The sequence below is a fragment of the Amblyomma americanum genome, chromosome 1, assembly GCF_052857255.1.
Source record: "Amblyomma americanum isolate KBUSLIRL-KWMA chromosome 1, ASM5285725v1, whole genome shotgun sequence".
In the NCBI taxonomy this organism is placed as follows: domain Eukaryota; kingdom Metazoa; phylum Arthropoda; class Arachnida; order Ixodida; family Ixodidae; genus Amblyomma; species Amblyomma americanum.
The window spans coordinates 56,571,170-56,585,047 of NC_135497.1; the positions used below are offsets into that span (position 1 = coordinate 56,571,170).

The following is a 13,878-nucleotide window of genomic DNA, read 5'->3' on the forward strand; positions in this document are numbered from 1 at the left end:
AGCTAGGCGTGCTGTGCGCACGGGGAGCAGTGAGCGGCGGCCCGCATGCGCACTGCCTACACCGCAATAGCTAGTCGCACTGTACACACGCGAACTGTGAGTGGAGGCTGGCAGACCGCATACTCCACGGTGGCTAGTCATGCTGTACGCACGGGGCACAGTGAGTGGAGGCCCGTACAACGCCTATTCAGCGAAAGCTAGTCGCATTGTACGTACGGGAAGCAGTGAGTGGCGGCTCACAGCCCACACACCACCGTCTCAACCGATAGCTATGCTCCATTTCATGCATAGCAGGCAACGATGCCAAAACTAGCGCGCCTCTTCATGCAGCTAAGTCCGCAGCTAAAGCGTATTTCGCCCTACAACCGAAGTGAACACAGGCATATTTCATTGCCACAAATCTCAAGTTCTGTGATTGGCAACCTTCTGGACTTTGACCTCTTGCCACATTTCGTCCTGCGACTCATCGAGATTTCGAGAAGTAAGAATGACATGTGATGGTATGATGCATGGCTGATGGGTCGCATCGCTCCGACTCCATCCGCACCTAAAAAGTAGTTCACACTCAGTGAAAATCATAGCCTATGGGCCTAAACACTGAGTTCCTTACAGCTTCGACCATGATTTTCAGTGCTACCACTGCATTCATACCACTCTTTGTTTGATCGGAAACACTCGCCGAGGCTTCGAGAGGAACAAATGATATGTGGCGCAGTTATATGGTTCCGCAGCATCCATAGCGTTGCCTGCTATGTGTGAAATGGCGTACTGTACGCACAGGGAGCATTGAGTGGAAGCCCACACACCGCCTACTCAGTGATAGCTGGTTGCGCTGTACGCTCTGGGAGCAGTGAGTTGCGGCCCCACATATCGCCCACTCTGTGACAGCCATTCGCGCTGTACGCACGGGGCACAGTGAGCGGCAGCTCACGGCCCGGACACCGCAGACTCTGGGATAGCTGTTCGCACTGTACGCACGGGGAGCAGTGAGAGGCGGTTCGGGGCATGCGCACCGCAGACTCTGCAATAGTTAATCGCGCTGTACACATGGGGAGCAGTGAGCGGCGGCTTGGGCCCGTACATCGCCGACGTCATTATCGCCAGTTGCACTGTACACATCGTGATTGGTGAGTTGTGGCCACGCAGCCATAAATAAATGCCATCATCCATGAACAGATCTACATGAATGAATTTTTACCTATGGATTTTGTTCGTTTCGGAGGATAGAAATATTTTCGCTGCCTTCGCTGCCCCATGAGGTTCGTATCATTGGGATTGTACTGTAGTTGGAGTAGTGAAAATGCAGTGCAAAGCGGCCGAATTAAGCGCTAAGCTGTATTCTTGTTCTGGCTTTCTTGCTTTCAGGAGGCTGTAATTTGTTGCACTTTTTCTTGCCCATCATGGGTCTGCAGGTTGGGCGTGAAGAGGAGATAATCAAGCAATGGCTCGACTGCTGTGTGACAGAGGGTGGCCTACTTGTAGCCCAGCAGAAGGTGCCCCGCAGTCCTCACCTGGTGCTACAAATGGTGGACCAGTGGCTGGAGGCCTATCGTAAACTTTCGCCACATCATCGGCTCACAGACTCTCAGAGTGGCTACTCTAGTGATGGCGACTCTGACCAGGAGTAGCACGCGTGTCCAGTGTTGGAGTCCGCTTCGGGCATTTGAGCAGAAGCTGCTGGCACTGCTGCTCGCCCACCCAGCATGGAGCTTGCTCAAAGCCACCACTGTTCATCCAAAGATCGGTGTAGACTGGAGGAGCAGTGGCCAGCAGTTACGAAAGGGGTTATCTGGAGCGTTAGCAGCGATGTGTGTCCATGGTCTCTTGTGTTGAAAAGTGCTATAATTTGGCCGTAGGTGCATTGTCTTTGTGGTGTGCACATTTAGTGAATTGAGTGTAGCGGACAAAACTGCAAACAGGGCCTTTTGAGAAACAAAAAATTTTGTGCATACATTGAAGGGAAGTTTAATCTGTTGCGGTTGATCAGGATCCTTAGTACTCTGCAGATGAAACACTTTGTCCAAGACGTTCCTCTGTGATGACAAAGCTATGTAGCTTGCCTAGACGCAGGGCTTGTTTGAGGGTTCCAGAATTCAGGAGACTTCAGGATGTACTAGCACACTCCCTTTGGACCATGGTGAGATGTGATTTCAGATGGTGCAAATTTTATAAGCATATGAAGTAGTGTGTTCAGCATTGCAGAGCTGAAAGATCTGAAACATTCTGGGGACAACCTGCATGGAACTGTTCATGGCCGCAGGTGCATAGAAATGGACAAGTAGCATGTAAATTAGTTTGAAAATGTAACAGAAAAATTTGCAATGTATGTTGAAATGTGGCCAGTTATTAAAAAGGGCTAGTGATTTTTTTAAATGCATAGAATACATTGTATACTTGATTGCAGTTTTGTAGCAACTTGATCTGCAGCTGGGTGTGTCAGTGTTTGATTGCTGTGAGCTACAGTGGTGCTGTCTTCTGGTCTTGAAATCATAACTACTGGGTAAGGGAGCGGGCAAATTACAGCTGCTTATGTTGTGTTCATTGCTTCGAGTTGCAGCAGTGTTTCTTTGACTTCATTTTGTGACCATTGGGCACACTAGGTAGTTAACGCACAGCTGATTTATTTGCTGTTCATTGCTGTCATTTTCTTTTGGGCTTCGTAAATTGGCCTTTGGTGTAGTTGTAATACTAAGTCTTGTTTTGCTGCTTGTCTGCTTGTTGTCATTTATTGAAAACGGCCATCTCAAATGCTCTCCTGCAAATGCACTGCAGTGTAGTGCAACTGAGTGTCATGGGCCATATTTCACCACCTGTTTTGTCTGACGTTCAAAGCAAGCGTGACACATTAATGCCAGTGTCTGAACCTTCCAGAAGAGGATACGTGGCTACGGGCCCTGAGAAGGCAGGCAGCCATGGTTGGTGTGCTGGGGGTGCATGGCCCTGCGGCAGGCCTCTTAAAAGAACTCAGATGTGTGCCTTCTGTGACAGCTGGACCAGTGGTTGCCCCTGCCTCCCCCAGTTCCAGTCAGTGGTCAGGGGTCCTAGCCGTCCCATCTCCACCGTCTCTGACCCCTCCCCCCCCTTTTTTTCTTCAAATACCTGAGTGCACTGGCCTGTAAATAGAGGCTCTGCACTTAGTGCCATTTATGTTTTCAACTCCTGGGAAAACATTTTTATTTATTTCAGAAGTTCAGAGCCGAAATAAGATGCCATGGACAGCGTCAGTTTCAGCGCAACATGCTAGACATATTATATTTACATATACATATATATGTCATATATGTGTATATGTATATACATGATGTTTCACCAAAGACTGTTGGTCATTTTTAAAAATAGGTTTCTTTTTTTAAGTTGTGCTTTGTTATAGTATTGTCATTATTGGGTACATCAGAAGACAGCTGTGACGGTGGCCACTACCTGTCTGGCTAACTAAAGTCTGATGTTTTTCAACTACAGTAAAGTTCCTTTAACATTAACTTGAAGGGACCAGAAAATTTTTTCATGTTAACAGAAGTGGCCCTATAAAAGATATATGACCATGCTACGTGTGTCCATATGTACGTTACATGAAAACAATGAACAAAAATAGCCTTTCAGAGAGAGGATATTTGCAAATACGGCATTTATTGCATTTTGCATGAAGTGAGCTGAAGAGTGAGGCCATGAAACAATATCACTTTATCCTATTTGAAAATGGCATTAGTCTAGTTTTCTCACTGTCCCACAGTGGCTGCTATTTGTGATTTTTATCCTTGCTTTCGATCCTGCTCCGAGTGCTTCGAAGGTGTCAACAGGGTGGCCAAGCATAGCTGTTACCAATGCCACAAGCAGGCACACCACGCGCCTTTCTGTATGCCGCAGGCAATCTGGCCATTTCTTTGCTGCGATAGCCCATGTTGTGATGCTGCGTCTGTTGAAAATTAAGCCTTTTTAATCTCCAAGTCAACGATCGAGTGCACTTCTAGCATCCGCGCCTCTTAGTCTGTGGGGGGCAGCGTGCGGCATGTGACATGCACTTAATGCCAAAATCTGCGGCCAGCATAGGCAGTGTCTTGCCTTTTCCACAGTGGCAAAAGTGCTTTTCCCTAAGAACACACTCTCGCAAGATGGCTTCCTCACAGCTTTGTGCGAAGGTGCGCGGAAGCCACCTTGCGGGCGTGCGCTTCTTTGCATATACACATTCTATATATTTTTTCTTTCCTTGATAATACTGCACGGACGCCCTGCAAGTGATATTGCACAGGGTTGCCATGGTTTGCGGTCGCTGCAAAGTTCGTCTTAACCAAAAGACATGCGAAGCAGTTCGCCTTGAGCAGATTTTTTTTTTATATTGCCTATGGGAAACCAACCAGTCTTACTTGTTTATCTTGTTGGAAAATTCACCTTAACAGAGTTCGTCTTAATGGGAGTCTTCTTATTGCATTTTGGTGCCTCATTCATTTATAGATTGGCAGCTTGCTGCTATTCATACCCATATCAGTTTTCAATTCTTGCCAATACTGCAGAGTAAGGAATTTGTCCCTTTTTGCTCAGCAAACCAGAACCATGCTGCTGAGACGTGCATGTAGCCATGCTTAGTAACAAGCGTGCATCATGCAGTGGCGTCCATGTCACGTGTTCTCCCCACACTCGCTACTCCATGGCTAGACTGAGTCACCAGCACATGCAGCGAAAAAAAGCATGCAACACACACTTGTAGGCATGGTTGCATGCACTCCATTTAGCAGTATTGGTTTGATATGTGAAAAAGCAGCTAGAATTGCATATTTGAAAGTCTAAAAGCTGTTGTGGATATTACTAATGGCGAGGTACCAATATCTAAATTGAGATGCCTTACTATAGTAGTTGATAGTTATTAGATTTTAGTTAACCAGCTTGCTGGTTAACACAGCTTAGCTGTTTTCTGATGCCTGTCACTGGTGACAACACTATATTGAAGAAAACAGTCTTCTAGCTCAAAAAAGCAGCTTTTAAAAATTGTGAACAGTTTTTGGTGAAATACCTTGCATAGGCATATTGCAACTTCATTTCACAAGTCGTGTGATAATTTGTGCTCTCGGAGGTAAGCAAGGCAAAGGATGAGTGAGCGTGTGCGTGCACTTGTGTGCTTGTGTATATGCAATGAAATGCAATCTAGATTTATATCATAGTTGTAATATATTACCCAGTTATATATATATATATATAAAAAAAGAAAAGTAGTAGTAGCCAGAGCACCCAACCTCTGTGCCTCCCTTCATGTGTGATGTTTGGAATGCAGCATTGTTCTGGGTTTTGTTTCTGTTGAGTATTGTGTGCTGCAATCCTAATGTATACAGAGGTTGTTGGTTCTAGGTGTTTGATGTGATTCAGTTTTTAAAGCATGAAATGCTTTCTGACTGTGTAATTCAACTAGGTCCAAAGAAATCTGATGGAATTCAAAGGAAACCGAGCAGATCTGTTGAAAATTTGTGTGACAACACCCTCAGATGTGATTGGTGCCAACTAAAACCCTTTAGTATATCCATACTAAAGAAAAAAAATTGAAAGGAAATGTGCTGGATTGGTGGAACTAATGAAAGTTTTACATTTTCCTAATACATATTACAGAAACAATTTTACATGATGTAACAATGTATTAGTGTACACCAGGAGTTCTCAGAATTTTGGCCTTAAAAAGTATCACCAGATTTCAAGAAGTGCTTAAAGGCTGCATGCCCTTGGTGCCCACATACAAGAGTGGCTGCACCAGACTTATTTTACAGAAAAAAAAAGATCCAGAAAAGGCAATTTGTGTGGAACTTTCGCAAGGTGCAAAACATGTGCAAGGTAATTGTTGTACCCAGGATGCATGAGGTGTGGTTGGTAGTGCATATTGCAGGAAGTGGCAGATTACAGTAATACAAGAGATGAGAGTGAATACAGAAGGAGTAGCATTTATTCGATGTAAGTTGTCTCTTTAGGTAGCCGAACGTGTGTTGAGGTACGGAGCAAAGACACCCACATGCCACTGCATATTTAGAACACAGTCAACTTGCTATTAATTAGACAGACCTGTATCTTAGCACTGTTACGAGACAAATGTGCTACACCATACTCGTCTTGTAGCAGCTATGTCTTGGAAATTACAGCAGCTTCTTGGCCCTTAAAGTTGTCATGACTGCTGCATGTAATGGTACTTGGTTCACTGCAAGAATGCATTGAAAGGACTTGTATTTTAGTTTCATTAATATATATCTGATAGAACATTCTCTGAGAAGGACTGCTATCAAAGTGTACAAGCAAGGCAATTGAAACCGGCAGGGTTTGTTTGGTATATATATGCTTTGTGTAAAACTAAAATGGCACATGTCTGACTTTCTTAAGGTGGCAAAAGTCTACGCCTTTGTGACAAGATTCAGAGCTGAAAAGTCTAGGTATAGAAGGTTTATGTGACGGCAGCTGCAACATGGAAGTATGGCTGTGTGATCCAAGTAGAGTTGTGTTGGAAAAACTTGCTGATTTTTCAATAAGAGGATCTGTCATCATCTTTTCACCTTTGCCAGCCTTTCTTGGGTACGTCAAATTTGTTGAGCCTTGTGTTATTATAAGGTGAGGAAGTGCATACATTGTTTGGGTGGTTTCGAAATCCAATCTAAGCTGTGTTCCTTGGACACAGTTCAGAAACCCTTGGCGTGTACATTTTTTATTCAGAAGTGCGTACGGATAGTCGGTGATGCTCGAGATGACAAATTCACTGGCTGTCTAGGCCATGTGGCTGTGACCAAGTGCTCTTTGAGTCATGGCCACGAGGGGTGTGGTGCTGGATCTCAGCTGGTGGTTGTTCGTTCTGTTCCATAGTGTGTAGACATCTTCCAAGAGCCACTGTTGACTCCTGTCATATTTGGCAGATCACTGTTTTGCTTCTCGCCAGCAGCACGACTTTAGTAATGCTCCTGTGTGTAACTAATGCATATTGAGGCTATTTTCTCCAGCACTTGCAAACCTCTGATTGTTTTGTAATTTAGCAGATGTCAGCAGCTGTGTCCTTTCAAAATGAAAAACTGCAGAGGTGTACTGGTTCATGCTAACGATCAGTGGGGGCAGTTCTCTCGTGCAAGCTGGTAGTGCATGTGGAAACAGTGGAAACAGCAAAATTAAGCATGCAACAATGTGGATGTGTGTAGATGATGGCAACATCATAAAATAGAGTAGATACGAAGGTTCGCGAGGCAGTGTTGCCTGTGCTGTTCTCTTGCTCACTGTCTGCCCTTGTAGGGCGAGAGAGGTGACATGAAAGGCTACGAAGAGTACATTGGTCACATATTGTGAAGCAACAGTCGTAGCAATGATTGAACTCTGATAGTTGTCACCACCCATGCTTGCATGTTGGTGATAAATTTGGAATAGACTGATCTAGGCTATGCTGACACTGCATGTACCCATTTTATGTGTAGGCCGTGGTACGTGCAGTTTCCAGCCTTTGCCACTGTGTTTGGGTTTGTCTCCACCATTTGATGGTTCGTACTGGGATTTTCTTTGCAGTGTTGTTCCTGGTATGCACAGCATGACACGTTTCTTGCTCAGAAAGTAGGTGCAAAAAATATTAGATACTTTCTCACTGAAATAAGTAAAAAAAAAGGTTTTGATATAATTCCTTTAGCTGTGGTTTCCACTTTCACCGAGGAACACAAGTGCAAACAAATGAGTATGTCATTTAACTAATGGCACCTTCGGTGTGTGAGCTTCCTCCCACAGTTTCCTTTGGGCACCTGTTAAGGATCTGCTGACACACCTCATTACAGCGGTGGCATTGCACAAGTTGTGATGAAATTCATTGGTTGCAAAACTTTTACATTTTATGTATGCTGTGTACATTATGCAAGACATGCCAACTTCAGGCAGAAGTGTGAAGGGTATGACCACAAGGGGCCGTCATGAGTGTTAACATGGTCAAGTATAAGAGAAAGTATTTCATGCTTTAGATGGGCACTCGGTGATAAGGTGGACCGCCGAATTTCTCGTTTTTCTACTTGAAGTGTCCTGGAGAGGTTGCAGTGTATTATGGGTTGCTATTTTTTTTTATTTGTGCTAATAACAGCGCTGTTGATTCAGCACACCGAGTACAAGCTCCATTTTTAGGTGCGCTACGGTTTGAAATGCATTGGCAGTGGCGTTCAGATATATGCAGCATAGGTCTAGCTGTATATTGACAGGAAGCTAGGTTTTCACTGGCCAAATAAAATCTTTAACACGTATCTTGAGTTTTTCTTTCTAATTTTACTTGTGACACAATACATTCACCAACACACTAAATATGCATTTTAATCCTCCTCTTCCAACAAATGTTTGTGCAAATTGGTTTGTCCAGAGTAGAAATTTTTCTTAAAGCAACAATTTTTTATAGATGAAAGAAATGGTGGTGTTATAGTGGACCTATAACTGTCCTCAAGGAGTTAATGGCGTGTACCCACTGACGGGGATGGGTCAGTACATAAGCAACAACTGATAGATGCTCAAAACGTTTTTGAAATAGAATAAAGGAATACAGTTTGGCTGATTAAAACTAAGAACAAATTGGTTGCAGCGAGATGGGTAACTGAAAATGAGAATGGGGCTGTATGTGCAGAGTTTTGGTTGGTTTGATTACAGATTTGAGCATGAGCAGCCAGAAGAGGGAATTCAGAAAAATAATTGGATAGGAGCCATGTAGTGTCTACAAGGAAGCTTTGAATGGCGGAGAGCACCTTCCTTTTGCTGTGCCCGAAGAAGAAATGTCAAACACTGTGCCTTTTCAGTTTTTACCTCTTTGCAAGCTACCCTTTCTGGCTCCTCTACGGTTTTTTACACTGGCTGAAGTCGTGGAGAAAGTCTCGTTATAGACGAGTAGTGTGCATGACATGGTGGGGGCACAAAACTTGTGTGTCCCTTCAAACAACCCTTCTGGTAATGTTTTTGTTCAGCTACCATAACTGTCTCATTGAACAGACACCAGCATTGCCTCATGTTCGTGCACACTTGCTGGAAACTCTTCTAAGCTTTTCTTTAGCTACCATAACTATTTTTTAAATCTGGCGAAAAATGTGCTTTTTTTCTCTTGCTAATATAGGCATGCAAAGTCAACAACCTAACTTATTGAATGCATGCGTGCGTGGTAGGCTTGCTACCTAATTAGTGTAGCATACTGTGGCCTTTGTGCTGCTTTCATGATGTAGCAACGTTGCGGCATAGCTGCCGGAAGGGGTGTGAAGACCCGTGCCAGTAGCACAACTAAGCGATTAGATGACAGTTCAGGTGGCCGGAATTAATGGGGAGCCCCTTCATCGTCGAGGACGGCGCCAAGGAATTTAGTGGGGCGCCGAGGAGGAATTAAGTTTTGAGGTATGATCATGCCTCTTTGGCATTGCTGCTTGCAGAAATACAACGCTACGGTATGAGCAACATGCACTCTCTCTCCGCCAGCACGGGGCCTTACTAACGTCGTCCTTGTTAGCGTCTAAACGCAGCACTTGGCCACTTTTTATGTAGCCCAGCAAATTTTTTGGGTGCCTCCCGCGCACACACATTCTGGCCTTGGCGCCGTCACTGTTATCGTCGCTTTGGCTCGTAAAACCCATCAACCGAGCTGTGCTGTTTGAATAGACATCTGCTGTTTAAAACCGTACTTAAAAAAATATTCAGGCGTGCTCACAAAAACGATTTTCGGTTCTACCGGAAAACGCTACAAGTGACGACCGTTCTGCTTCGAAATGAACGCGTGGATGTGTGCGACGCTTCCACGATTTCAGACGTCGCATGGAGGACAGACAAGATTGATAGCCTCGTTAAATTGGGAACGAAAATTGTGGCAGTTGCTTTCGCTGGTAGTGCGGTTCTGCAGGGGTCTACGGTAAGAAGGAAAGCCGCAGTTGTGCAAAAGCTGCAGGACGACGCTCGAAGCATGTGCGTGCAACTAATCGGCGAAGTGTTGGCGACTGAGCGCACGCTCATGCTACACTGCTGTGTTCGCGGACCGATGAAGCTGTAGCGGAAGCGCGCTCGAAGTTTTATCGTTTACAGCTCTTGGGAAATTAACAACTTGCAGAGTAGCGTATGCACCGAGGTGCCCACCCCATCAAGCTTGCAATTACCGCATGCCAGCCGAAAGGCAGCACAGCAGCAGTCACGCGTCACGACGCGTTCGTGAAACGGGCGATGCGTTCCCCAGATTAATTGCTGATGACAGCTGCAGCACTCAAATACCAGTAGAATATAATAGTACTACGAAATATAATTTGTCCAATTACGCAGGTAGTCAGACAAGCAAACTAAAGAAAAAGGAGCTTGTAGCGTTCAGCGTTTCACCAAGTTGGGGACAAAGACGCGGTACCACGCCGTTAAGGTCCCATCATCTTGGTATGATGTGGCTAATTATTTTTCCAACCAACAATTTTTTTCTTCTCGAAATAGCCATACTGCATCAAGTGCAGCAGAAATGTATATCTTATCGCTGCCGCGATACGTAAATAGGAAAGGGACAAAGAGGCCCCTGTTGGGGATTTTCCTGCCGACTATGTAGGGACACTGAAGACTTCGGAAAGCCTGGTCAAGGAACCCGACGCCATTACCTACTTTTCGTGATCTCTACGCCGGTTTGCCTGTCAAGAGTGCTTTGCCGAGTCTGACGCTGCAGTTTTTGCGTCTTCTCGTCTAATGCAGAAGTATTTTAAGTATGCCAGCTTCATCGTAACCGTATTCGGCCTGGAGGTCAACGTCGTGGTAAGGAGCCGCCTTGTTTGGCAAGAATTATAATTTTTCGTTTGTTTTCACGGAAACGGAATGACGCATATGCCAGTCAGATGCACTTCGATCCTGCATTACGGTCCGTGAAAGTCTTAACCTGTGCGCAACGTGCTTGCCGGCTTGCTCTGGGGAGGACAGCATCCCAAAACAACGCATTATTTTTCCACGACACGATTATTCCCATTGTAAGGCCTTCAAATCAAAACGAATTGCAGCATTATACTGTTCATTGGCAAGTTTAATGTCGGAAGTCTGCAGCAGAAAAACTATATACGTACGCCTCTCAACTGTTTTAGCAAAATGTATTATGGCGTCTGACTGCGCTACAGATCTGGCGATGGCTGCTCACCACATGTGTGTGTGTGCTCACATGTGCTCACGTGTGTGTGTGTGTGTGTCATGCGCTGAGAAATGCGTGCTGGACATTAAGAGGTGGGGTGGAGTACGATAGCTCTTCTACTATGCAGAATAGGGTTGTGAACAAAAGGACACTCGTGAGTGGAACAGTGCCACCGAGACGCCATACTTGGGTTTTCAGACGGCGTCTTGAAGACGCTGTTATGCTAATTTAGCATGGTCGACGAAGGTGGCACCTGTTTTGTTCATTTGATACCACCGTCTAGCGCACGCATTTTGCAATACCTGCACTTATCGGTACGCGGAAGTGCAGCCTTTGTCAGAAACTGACCGCGTCAGAGCAAGACCGCGTTGGCTTCATTCTTTCGGCGAAGTAAAAAAAAAAGTTGAAAATAAAGCCATCAATGGAGCAGTTTTGCGCCACTCTGCACTTGAATGTTGCCATTAGAAAGGAGCTGAAATTAAGAATCGCCTGGCCAGGTTGATCCGTGAATTGAGCTCTCGATAAAGAACAGAGAGGGTTATGTGTTAAACTTTGTAAATTAAGATTATTTTTTGTATCCCCCTCCTGCGCGCTGTGTTTTTAGCTCTTCGCTCGTTTTTCTGTGCAGTCGGTTTTTGTTACTTTTTTATTAAATTCTAACCCTGCTATCTTTTTCCTTCTTTTTGCCTTCTTCATCTTTTTCGCCCTCCTCCATTTACTTTCCCGCATCTCACCTGTACCCCGGCTCACATTCTCGGCAGATTTCCTTCATTCCCTTACTGCTACTTTACCATGCGAGCCAGAGGGAATTCAGAGCCTCACACGCGACTTTTCCGCTTGCTTTTCATTAGTTTGCATACTCCCAAGCACATAGATCGCCTTTCACGTCACCGTTGCAGCAAGAAGCCCCTGTTTCATGGCCAGAGAGTATTCTAAATGCAAGTTGCTTCTGCTGCAAACGACATGCTGCAATTCGTGTTTTGCGTGAGCGAGCAGGATTTCCTGCTGGGCTGCTTAGAAAAGGGGCTTTTACTAGCCTTCCCTCTTCTCGTGTCTCTCGTTGTCGAGAGCAGATGTATGAATGAAGTGTCATGCAATACCAGCGTAGTACTGTCTAGCCACCCCCCCTCGTATAAAAAAAATTGTCTTGGGCCCTTCCCGAAAAAAAATTTCTGGCTACATGCCTGCCGTCTAGGATGGGTTATAGATGGTGTAGCCGCATTCCTGAAATGGACCTCGTCCATGTCAAGCCACGCCAAACGATACCACAAAGCACTTCTGCCACCGACCTCGCTGAAGCACACAACGAGCCACGTACGCACGCGCCTACTCGTCAACGACACCTGTTGGTAGCGCGTGCCCAGGGCCACCCTCTCTTTTCCGCTGCCCTCACTTTGTGTGTGTGCGTGCGTTGCTTTAGCGTGTGCCCAATTTGGTAAAGTTTCGGAAAGGTCGCTTGATGGTTCTGCATCCATTCGCCGCGGTTCCCTAACGATCGATGTTCGCCCGAGTTTGCCGAAAACAGTAGCTCGTGGGTATTTGTCTTTTCAACATGATCTCACAATACCAAATCCACACGGCTGTAAAGTTAAAGGCCACATTCTCACAGCCGGCCTCCCCTACGGCGCGACGGAGACGAAAACCGCGGCAGTAACGGAGCGGCGCGGTGTTCTAATCGAAAGAGGCGCCGGAGACCGGCGAACCAGTTGGGGCGCGCGCTCACTCGCTTCTCCCACGTGACTCTACGTCAGTGTTTTCCATTTATTCCCTCTCCCGCGTGAAAAAAAAAGCGCAGATGCGCGGTGGGCGGCGGGCTCCCAAGAAGTGAATGTCGTCGTCTGCTTGGCGCGTTGGTTTGTTTGCCCTTTATCGCAGAAACGACGCAGTCCTGCGAGCTCTGGCAAAGGTTTAGAGTTAATTTCAGTAACTATGCGCAGCTCCAGTTTGTTGCAAAACACCGCGCGTACGGCGCTAAAACTGGTGGATACGAATATATCAAGCTATTTTAAAGCGGCACAAAAATGCGCCCTGCACTCAAATTATTCTCGCCAGTCATCGAAATCGGAAGATATCTAGGGACATAAGGAACTTTGTTATCAATATAGGAATGGTTCCCCGGAATTTGCGAGATTGATCTTCATACAACCAACCAAGAATTAATCTAGCAAGACAAATAATATTTCGCTAGTATCGGCTACTGGAACCAATGCACCCTTAAAAGCTAGCAACGGTTGAACTCGGTTTCATCGGAGCTTTCATCGCAGAAAACGACAAAAAGTGGTCTGCTTGGCCGGTAGGTCGCGCCTTTATTCTAATGTTTTGCCTTTGATATACTTTTTGATTATTCTCTTCCTGACAGCTATATCTTCATATATGTATACATATACCAGCTGTAACCACGTTTTTAAAAAGGGCGGTCTGTCCTAGGTGTTTAAAACTAACGCAGTGCTGCTGAGGGTCATGTGGCATATTCTGCAGTATTTTTTTTTTCGTAGTGCATAGCTGGTTAATTAGTTCAAAATAACTAGCTAGCTATTTAAATATTGGCTTCGGTAAAAAGTTCATTTCAAATGTTGTAGGTCACCTTAAAAAACAGCCGGCTACAGTGCTCTTAACAAAGTACCACCTGGGCAGCTTTCTTTAAAAGATCTAAAAGAAAACGCGGGGAATTCAAAATACACGGCATAACTGTGGTGCTACTTTAGCGCACCAGATGAAAATTCGCTTATCGTATATCCCGCGCCCAGTGCAAACAGAAAATTCAGCTGGAACACCTTCTATATTGTCAAATGAAA

General features: G+C 45.3%; 2 protein-coding genes across 6 annotated transcripts in view; both read left to right on the forward strand.

Moving 5' to 3' along the window:
- The window catches only part of trbd (ubiquitin thioesterase trabid), a 73,740-nt gene extending 65,521 nt beyond the window's left edge, over nucleotides 1–8,219 (forward strand). For both annotated transcript variants that reach the window (XM_077645655.1, XM_077645656.1), the window contains exon 11: nucleotides 1,413–8,219. In XM_077645655.1, the coding sequence (XP_077501781.1) occupies nucleotides 1,413–1,628 (216 nt within the window). In that variant the 3' untranslated portion in view covers nucleotides 1,629–8,219. The remainder of the gene's footprint in view (nucleotides 1–1,412) is intronic.
- Nucleotides 8,220–10,532: 2,313 nt separating this feature from the next.
- The window catches only part of LOC144112850 (uncharacterized), a 38,568-nt gene continuing 35,222 nt past the window's right edge, over nucleotides 10,533–13,878 (forward strand). For all 4 annotated transcript variants that reach the window (XR_013310498.1, XR_013310497.1, XR_013310499.1 and 1 more), the window contains exon 1: nucleotides 10,533–10,719. The gene's annotated coding sequence lies outside the window, so the exon portion shown is untranslated. The remainder of the gene's footprint in view (nucleotides 10,720–13,878) is intronic.